This window comes from Moschus berezovskii, chromosome 6, assembly GCF_049115385.1.
Source record: "Moschus berezovskii isolate FMDL1 chromosome 6, NW_MosBer_1.0, whole genome shotgun sequence".
NCBI lineage: Eukaryota > Metazoa > Chordata > Mammalia > Artiodactyla > Moschidae > Moschus > Moschus berezovskii.
In genome coordinates, this window is record NC_142465.1 from 80159114 (window position 1) to 80169139 (window position 10026).

The 10026-nt window shown below is 43.0% G+C and overlaps 1 protein-coding gene across 1 annotated transcript; it reads left to right on the forward strand.

The window, feature by feature from the left end:
• The first annotated feature begins 2111 nt into the window (after positions 1 to 2111).
• LOC129537116 (U3 small nucleolar ribonucleoprotein IMP3-like) lies at positions 2112 to 3652 on the forward strand. The gene has a single exon (XM_055396463.2). It carries the CDS (start codon positions 2689 to 2691, stop codon positions 3232 to 3234), a length of 546 nt encoding a protein of 181 aa, XP_055252438.2. The 5' UTR covers positions 2112 to 2688; the 3' UTR covers positions 3235 to 3652.
• Positions 3653 to 10026: the final 6374 nt, after the last annotated feature.

Here is a 10026-nt window from a genome sequence, read left to right on the forward strand (position 1 = left end):
TTTAATATGCTATCTAGGTTGGTCATAACTTTCCTTCCAAGGAGCAAGCGTCTTTTAATTTCATGGCTGCAATCAGCATCTGCAGTGATTTTGGAGCCCAAAAATATAAAGTCTGACACTGTTTCCACTGTTTCCCCATACCCCAATACAAAATAAAAAATTAAAGAGCTAAAAATAACCTGAATGGCAAAGGACAATCCACAAAGCAAATTTTTATAAATTTAGGAGAATCTGGTAAAACTCTCAGTTAGCAAATGTACTTATTTCATATTTGGCAGATCCCATAGATAAAATATTTACAAGGATTCAAGAAAGTAGCCTGGTACAGGGCACACAGTGGACTCTCAACAAAAACTGGTGAATGAGTGAGGGAAACAATTTAAAAGCTGACAAAGAGCATTAGATTTTTATACCAGGCACTTTACTCTCTTAATCTTCCTGCCGACCTTGTGAGATGGGCATGATAATCATCCCATTTTACAGATGAGGAAGCAGAGGCACAGAGAGGGTCGGGAATTTGCCTAAAGGTAGTAAGTTGCTGAACTGGGGTTTGAACTCAGGCAATTTAACTACAGAATCAGAGCGACTACCCTCTCCTGCCTCTGGAAATAACTTACATATGACAATAATTAACAAGTGAGATTATATAGGTGAATTCATAGCTGTATAATATACATATGCATATGATGTACAAATAAAGATTACCTTCTCTTGCTTCTTTTTCTTTTATTCCTAAGGAATAGATAGATAGACCGATCAACTTAGCCACAAGTAAAAGTTTAAAGAAATTCCAGAGAGGAGAATTTTCTATATTTTGATTACATTTTCTGCCACAATAAAAATAAAAATCAGTAATAGAGGGGATCAAAGAAGAATCTCGATTGCTTGCTTATAATTAATCTTAATTGAGAACAGTTTCTGGAAGTGACGGCTTAGACTAAATAAACTTGGCTGAGATGCCTTTGCCAGGCTGAGCGTGATGACAACATATAACTTAGATCTTCAAAGGGTGAAGCCAAGGCAGGATCCAGCACGACTGAGGAGTGACAGACAGGCCTGGAGAGGTCTGGCTCTTCCCTTGACTCAGTTGAGGTTCTGCATCTGCATTAAATCCCAGACTTCTTCCCCAGAATCTTCCATGTGTCAAGAGAAGGCTTCCCTCGTAGCTTGGTAAAGAGTCTATCTGCAATGCAGGAGACCTGGGTTTGACCCCTGGGTCAGGTAGATCCCCTGTCAGGGGGGTGGGGGGCTGCTCTAAGGGGGAGGTCCGAGGCCGTCAGAGTCATGTCAGGCTCTGATGATGAGTCACAGGCATCTTTAGGGTCTACAATTTAATTATGATAAATGTGAGTCTCCACACTTTAAATGCTGACATTTTTCTGGGTAATAACACTTTCCCAGCACTCTCAGCACCAAATCACTCCTGGGTTTCCTCTCCTACACTCTCGTAATGCCTAATGAACACTTGTTTGGATAATATCCAACTGTTGGAAAAATTCCTAATCTTTTGATGCACAGCTGAAGATCCATCAGTAAAAGTTTCCGGCAATATCTTTCTAAAAGAATTCTGTACCCAGGATTAATGGTTCAGAAAGATCCTAAAACCTTTATCTTTTACTGTAGAAAATGGTTGGCAGTCTAGAGCAGTCATTTCTAAAGCATTTTGTTTAGACTTTAGCCTCTGAGGACTCAACACTATGAGGAATGGCCTTCCTGAGTCATTCTTGTGATGTCTGCTATTTTGAGATTTGAATAAGAGGAAACAATGATTGGGTGCCTTGTTTATCTGTACAACTGGCTTCTTTTCTTCTTTGCTTCATCGTCTTCAGGGTGTCTGCCTCAAAGATAATTTATCATGAATCTGAAACTCAGTTTTGAACTTATTTGTCTTGGTGAAATTTGACATGGCTAAGCTGACATTTTGCTTCTAATTTATTCACATAAGATATGAACAGTTGGGAACTATAGTCAATATCCTGTGATAATGGAAAAGAATATAAAAAAGAATGTATATACGTGTATGAGTCACTTTGCTATACAGTAGAGACTGGCACAACATTGTAAATCAACTATATATACTTCAATTAAAAAAAAAGTACACACACAAAAAAGATGTAACAATTCTCACACTGGAGCTCTTCTTGAAGGGTATATCACCTAAGTGGAATTAAACCACTAAAAAGTTAACTAGAATTCTTAAAAGCATTCTGTTCCATGTGAGGAATATTGCTACTCTAAAATTTCTACAGTGATGAGACATAATTAAATCTCTATTCCTGCCTTTTATTGTTATTTCAATTTTAGAAGCTCAAGCCATCTATAATATTCTTCCTGAAATTATCAAGCAAATACACTCTCTTAATATTTGTATTAACCATCAATTTAGTCTCCTAGTCAATGACTTAAACCCTTACTTATTTTTCTTCAGAAAATTAACAGCTTTCACCACTATTAATTAGTGCAGCCTTTTTCTTTTGAAATAATAAATATGTGTTTATGCTTCAAGTGACTGATTCAATTTCAGCATAAAAAGTGTGTAAGCAAACATGTTGCAAGGAGAAAAAGAGAAGTAGATGGAGTAGATGCAAATTTTAAAAGGTAAAACTATGATACAATGTTTGGTGACATATCTTGGATGATAAAACAATAAAGAGGAGCCTCCGGTCCGGCAGCGTTTGAGCCGCCATCATGGTGCGGAAGCTTAAGTTTCACGAGCAGAAGCTGCTGAAGCAGGTGGACTTCCTGAACTGGGAGGTCACAGATCACAACCTGCATGAGCTACGCGTGTTGCGGCGATATCGGCCGCAGCGGCGCGAGGACTATACGCGCTACGACCAGCTGAGCCGCGAGCTAGCCCGGCGCCTGTGCGATCTGCCGGAGCGCGACCCGTTTCGCGTGCGCTCCTCGGCCGCGCTGCTGGATAAGCTGTATGGCCTCGGCCTAGTGCCCACGCGGGGATCGCTGGAGCTCTGCGATTTCGTCACGGCCTCGTCCTTTTGCCACCGCCGCCTGCCCACTGTGCCGCTTAAGCTGCGCATGGCGCAGCACCTCCAGGCCGCCGTGGCATTCGTGGAGCAGGGCCACGTGCGCGTGGGCCCCGACGTGATCACCGACCCCGCCTTCCTTGTCACGCGAAGCATGGAGGACTTTGTTACCTGGGTTGACTCGTCCAAGATCAAGCGGCACGTGCTGGAATACAATGAGGAGCGAGACGACTTCAATTCGGACGCCTAGCGGATCTCCCCTCGCCAGGACTGCATTTTATAGATGGGGAAGCTGAGACCCGAGCCTGAGATTCTGTGAAGGCGCGTCTCCCCAAGACTGTATCAGCCAGTCGTCGGTTCTTAAGAACTTGCCTCCTCAGCTACAGGCCACGCACGGAGCCAAAGGGTACGCCCTTTTCCACGAAATTTTCTTAGCCTTTGGACAATTGGTAATTCAGTGACTGCCATAAGAAACAATGGGAAGCGGTTTTGTGCTGCACTGGGGAATTGTTATGTTCTTGTACCTGAAACATTGCGGTGTGAACGCAAGGACTCGGGATGGGGGGTTCCTACCCCCGTCCCCAGCTTTCCTTTCATTTCCTTATAACAGGACAGTGTGTTTTAATTTATTTAACTCGAATCCTTGCTCTTGTTCGTGATTAGACTGTGTACAGGTGTCATAGAGGTTGGTCTCAAGTTTTCATAAAGTGGATGAGATTTTAGTGTTCAGAGTTCTTTCTCTTGTTTAAGGGAATGCTCTTCTAATGCCAATAAATGGCCTAATGGCTTTTTAAGTGCAAAAAAAAAAAAACCAACAACAATAAAGAGAGGATTTCCATAGTGGTCTAGTGGTTAGGACTCTGTGCGTCCAATGCAGGGGGCATGGATTCGATCCCTGGTCAGGGAACTAAGATCCCACATGCTGCACGGTGCAACAAAAAGTAAAAATATGTATATATGTTTGCAGGGCAGTAGTAGAAATGCAGACACAGAGAACAGACCTGTGAACATAGCAGGGGAAGCAGAGGAATGGACAGATTGAAACATATATATAGCCATATGTAGAATGGATCACTGGTGGGGATTTGCTGTATGACACAGAGAGCACAACTTGGTGCTCTGTGACATCCTAGGGGGCTGAGATGGGGCGGGAGGGAGGTTCAAGGAGAAGGGGATATATGTTTCCCTATGGCTGATTGATGTTGATGTATGGCAGAAACAAACACAATGTTATAAAGCAATTATCCTCCAATTAAAAATAAATACATGTTAAAAAAGAGAGAGAGATTCTAAAGTGATGGACTCTGCCCTAGAGGTCCATGTCACTCCCAAGCCCCAACAACTCCTTATCTCCCTAGGCCCCTTCTGGTGTGAGTCAGCCGTGTGTCTAAGCAACCTCCATCCTAATTTCTCAAGGCACATGCTGAACATTTCCTTAGACTCATGCAAGGCTATTAATTCAAAAGAATCGCATTCTATGGTAGAGAGGAAACAATGGAAAGGTCTGGACTAAGAGGAAGGCTGGCTCTTATTCTGGCCCCTAAGATCCTTGCATTTGAAGTTAGGAACTTGGGATGCAGACCTGGACTCACCTGGAAACCTTGACAGGTCATTGCCAATGGTGATAGCTGACTGGACAGAGGATAAGCCAGCTCCTCAGACCAGGGCTTGGGTCACAGGCTCCCCGTGGCTAGGCAGGGCCCCAGCTCAGGCAGGCCACTCCGAGCCCAGCCCTCCACACCCACCTCTCCTGCCTCTTGCCTCCTGACTCCTCCATCAGCACCACCTCTGCCCACAGGCCCTGCATTAGTGGCAGCCCTGAGCCTTGGGCTACACTCGCAGGATTAGTCCATCCACATCTCTCTGTGTCCAGTGGTAGGTCCTCCTCTCTCCTTCACTGAGCCACCTGTGCCCCACCCTCCCACTCCCTCCCTCCTCCCACTGCATAGCTGGAGGCAGCGATCCATGCTCCATCCTAGGACGAACCCTGGCCCTAGGCAGCAGGGATGCACAGGGCCAGAGAAGTTTTTGACCTCACGCACCTCTGTTCTCATCCTTATTCAGTTCAGTTCAGTCACTCATTAATGTCCAACTCTTTGCGACCACATGGACAGGCTTCCTTGTCCATCACAAACTCCTGGAGCTTGCTCAAACTCATGTCCATCAAGTCGGTGGTGCCATCCAACCATCTCATCCTCTGTTGTCCCCTTCTCCTCCCACTTTCAATCTTTCCCAACATCAGGGTCTTTTCCAAAGAGTCGGTTCTTCACTTCAGGTGGCCAAAGTATTGGAGTTTCAGCTTCAACATCAGTCCCTTCAGTGAATATTCAAGACTGATTTCCTTTAGGATTGACTGGTTGGATCTCCTTGCAGTCCAAGGGACTCTCAAGAGTCTTCTCCAACAACACATTTCAAAAGCATCAATTCTTTCATGCTCAGCTTTCTTTATAATCCAGCTCTCACATCTATACATGACTATTGGAAAAACCATAGCTTTTACTAGATGGACCTTTGTTGGTAAAGTAATGTCTCTGCTTTTTAATATGCTGTTTAGGTTGGTCATATCTTTTCTTCCAAGGAGAAGGTGCCTTTTAATTTCATGGCTGCAGTCACCATCTGCAGTGATTTTGGAGCCCAAGAAAATAAAGTCTGTCACTGTTTCCATTGTTTCCCCCTCTATTTGCCATGATGTGATGGGACTGGATGCCATAATCTTAGTTTCCTGAATGTTGATCTTTAAGCCAACTTTTTCACTCTCCTCTTTCACTCTCATCAAAAGGTTCTTTAGCTATTCTTCACTTTCTGCCATAACGGTGGTGTCATCTGCATATCTGAGGTTATTGATATTTCTCCCGGCAATCTTGATTCCAGCTTACGTTTCATCCAGCCTGGCATTTTGCATGATGTACTCTGCATATAAGTTAAATAAGCAGGGTGACAATATACAGCCTTGACATACTCCTTTTTCATTTGGAACCAGTCTGCTGTTCCAGAGTTCCAAAGAATAGCAATGAGAGATGAGAAAACCTTCCTCAGCAATCAATGCAAAGAAATAGAGTAAAACAATAGCATGGAAAAAGACTAGAGACCTCTTTAAGAAAATTAGAGATACCTAGGGAACATTTCGTGCAAAGATGGGCTCAGTAAAGGACAGAAATGGTATGGACCTAACAAAAGCAGAAGATATTAAGAAGAGGTGGCAAAAATACACAGAAAAACTGTACAGAAAAGATCTTCATGACCAGATAATCATGATGGTGTCATCACTCACACTCACCTAGAGCCAGACATCCTGGAATGTGAAGTCAAGTGGGCCTTAGAAAGCATCACTATGAACAAAGCTAGTGGAGGTGATGGAATTCCAGTTGAGCTATTTCAAATCCTGAAAGATGATGCTGTGAAAATGCTGCACTCAATATGTCAGCAAATTTGGAAAACTCAGCAGTGGCCATAGGACTGGAAAAGGTCAGTTTTCATTCCAATCCCAAAGAAAGGAATGCCAAAGAATGCTCAAACTACCACACAACTGCACTCTTCTCACATGCTAGTAAAGTAACGCTCAAAATTCTCCAAGCCAGGCCTCAGCAATATGTGAACCGTGAACTTCCAGATGTTCAAGTTGGTTTTAGAAAAGGCAGAGGAACCAGAGATCAAATTGCCAACATCTGCTGGATTATCGAAAAAGCAAGAGAGTTCCAGTAAAACATCTACTTCTGCTTTATTCACTATGCCAAAGCCTTTGACTGTGTGGGTCAAAACAAACTGTGGAAAATTCTTCAAGAAATGGGAATACGAGATCACCTGACCTGCCTCTTGAGAAACCTGTGTGCAGATCAGGAAGCAACAGTTAGAACTGGACATGGAACAACAGACTGTTTCCAAATAGGTAAAGAAGTACGTCAAGGCTGTATATTGCCACCCTGCTTATTTAACTTATATGTAGAGTACATCATGAGAAATGCTAAGCTGGATGAAGCACAAGGTGGAGTCAAGATTGCCGGGAGAAATATCAATAACCTCAGATATGCAGATGACACCACCCTTATGGCAGAAAGTGATGAAGAACTAATGAGCCCCTTGATGAGAGTGAAAGAGGAGAGTGAAAAAGTTGGCTTAAAGCTCAACATTCAGAAAACTAAAATCATGGCATCCTGTCCCATCACTTCATGGCAAATAGATGGGCAAACAGTGAAAACAGTGGCTAACTTTATTTTGGGGGGCTCCAAAATCACTGCAGATGGTGATTGCAGCCATGAAATTAAAAGACGCTTACTCCTTGGAAGGAAAGTTATGACTAACCTAGACAGCATTTTAAAAGGCAGAGACATTACTTTGTCCACAAAGGTCCATCTAGTCAAGGCTATGGTTTTTCCAGTAGTCATGTATGGATATGAGAGTTGGACTGTAAAGAAAGTTGAGCAGAATTGATGCTTTTGAACTGTGTTGTTGGAGAAGACTCTTGAGAGTCCCTTGGACTGCAAGGAGATCCAACCAGTCCACCCTAAAGGAGATCAATCCTAGGTGTTCATTGGAAGGATTGATGTTGAAGCTGAAACTCCAATACTTTGGCCACCTGATGCGAAGAGCTGACTCATTTGAAAAGACCCTGATGCTGAGAAAGATTGAGGGCAGGAGGAGAAGGGGATGACAGAGGATGACATGGTTGGATGGCATCACCGATTCAATGGACATGGGTTTGGGTGGACTCCGGGAGTTGGTGATGGACAGGGAGCCCTGGCGTCCTGCAGTTCATGGGTCACAAAGAGTCAGACATGACTGAGAGACTGAACTGAACTGAAGTGTTGTTCCATGTCCAGTTCTAACTGTTGCTTCTAGACCTACTTACAGATTTCTCTGGAGGCAGGTCAGGTGATCTGGTATTCCCATCTCTCGAAGAATTTTCCACAATTTGTTGTGATCCACACGGTCAAAGGCTTTGGTGTAGTCAATAAAGCAAAAGTAGAAGTTTTCCTGGAACTCTCTTGCTTTTTTGATGACCCAGCGGATGTTGGCAATTTGATCTCATCCTTGGGTCCAATCTTATTCCTGAGAGCTAGGGCAACTGGATGCTAGCCTCTGACACCTGAATTCCTGCCTTCTTTTCATGCTGGAGTCTCTGTCCTAGAAGACTGGAGAATCAGACCTGTCCTATTCTGCCCCTTCCCAGATCCTGGCATGCTTCTGGCCCTACACTTGGAAGTGGGACCCCTTTCTACTGGAGGCTTCCTCTTGGCCCCCTGATTAATGAGTGATGACCTGCTTCCTCTGTTATTACTGCTCAGCGCTCTTCTCTGCTTCCCTCTCTCTCTCTGCATACATGGCTTCCAAGTTTTGCATTTTCACTGATATTTGTGAGTCTTAAAAAAAAGAAAAAACAAGAGAAGCTGTACTAAATTTTTATTTTTTAATCAGATCAGTTAAAAGAAAACCATTATTAACTAAGCTTTAGGTCAGCTTCTTGACCCTAGGCTCAGACCGCCCTTTTCTTGAAGCATTTTCCTTAGAAATCTTAACTCTCTCTGTCCCTTTGAGATATGTCGACATCGTTTTTAAAAGTCTCTCTCCAGTCTCACAATCCAGAACTGTCTTACTCAAGGACCTGGCTGCTATCCCTTTGAATGTGTCATCCTCAAAGAAGTTGGGTCTCTCTCTCCCAGTTACTGTGCAGAGGTAGGTGCTTGACTGTACTAGGCACCTTGCTCCAAATTGTAAAACTACTTTCTGACTTTCGATAGGAGAAAGCTTGCTTCTTCTTTAAGTAAAGCCAATTAGCAAACACAGACAGGCCAATGAGCTCCCTCTCTGGCAAACTCTTAAAAAACCTCCTGCCCTTTTTGTTTCAGGAAAATTGAGTTTACATTTGGTTCTAGTCTCTCTCCCCTAGCAATAGTCTTTTTTTTTTTTAATTTTAATTGGAGGCTAATTACTTTACAATATTGTAGTGATTTTTGCCATACATTGACATGAATCAGCCATGTGTGTATATGTGTTCTCCATCCTGAATCCCCCTCCCACCTCCCTCCCCATCCCATCTCTCAGGGTCATCTCAGTGCACCAGCCCTGAGCACCCTGTCTCATGCATCGAACCTGGACTGGTGATCTGTTTCACATATGATAATATACATGTTTCAATGCTATTCTCTAAAATCATCCCACCCTTGACTTCTCCTATAGAGTCCAAAAGACTGTTCTTTACATCTGTGTCTTTTTTGCTGTCTCGCATACAGGGTATATATGCATTAGTATACTGTATTGGTGTTTTGCTTTCTGACTTACTTCACTCTGTATAATAGGCTCCAGTTTCATCCGCCTCATTAGAACTGATTCAAATGCATTCTTTTTAATGGCTGAGTAATATTCCATTGTGTATATGTACCACAGTTTTCTTATCCATTTGTCTGCCGATGGGCATCTCGATTGCTTTCATGTCCTGGCTATTGTAAACAGTGCTGTGATAAACATTGGGGTACACGTGTCTCTTTCAATTCTGGTTTCCTCGGTGTGTATGCCCAGCAGTGGGATTGCTGGGTCATATGGCAATTCTATTTCCAGTTTTTTAAGGAATCTCCACACTGTTCTCCCTAGTGGTTGTACTAGTTTGCATTCCCACCAACAGTGTAAGGGGGTTCCCTTTTCTCCACACCTTCTCCAGCATTTATTGTTTGTAGACTTTTTGATAGCAGCCATTCTGACTGGTGTGAGATGGTACCTCATTGTGGTTTTGATTTGCATTTCTCTGATAATGAGTGATGTTGAGCATCTTTTCATGTGTTTGTTAGCTATCTGTGTGTCTTCTTTGGAGAAATGTCTGTTTAGTTCTTTGGCCCATTTTTTGATTGGGTCATTTATTTTCCCAGAATTGAGCTACAGGAGCTGCTTGTATATATTTTTGAGATTAATTCTTTGTCAGTTGCTTCATTTGCTATTATTTTCTCCCATTCTGAAGGCTGTCTTTTCACCTTGCTTATAATTTCCTTTGCTGTGCAAAAGCTTTTAAGTTTAATTGGGTCCCATTTGTTTATTTTTGCTTTTATTTCCATTA

Coding starts and splice junctions, on each gene's coding strand:
- LOC129537116 (XM_055396463.2), top strand. CDS start 2,689: ATGGTGCGGAAGCTTAAGTTTCACGAGCAGAAGCTGCTGAAGCAGGTG.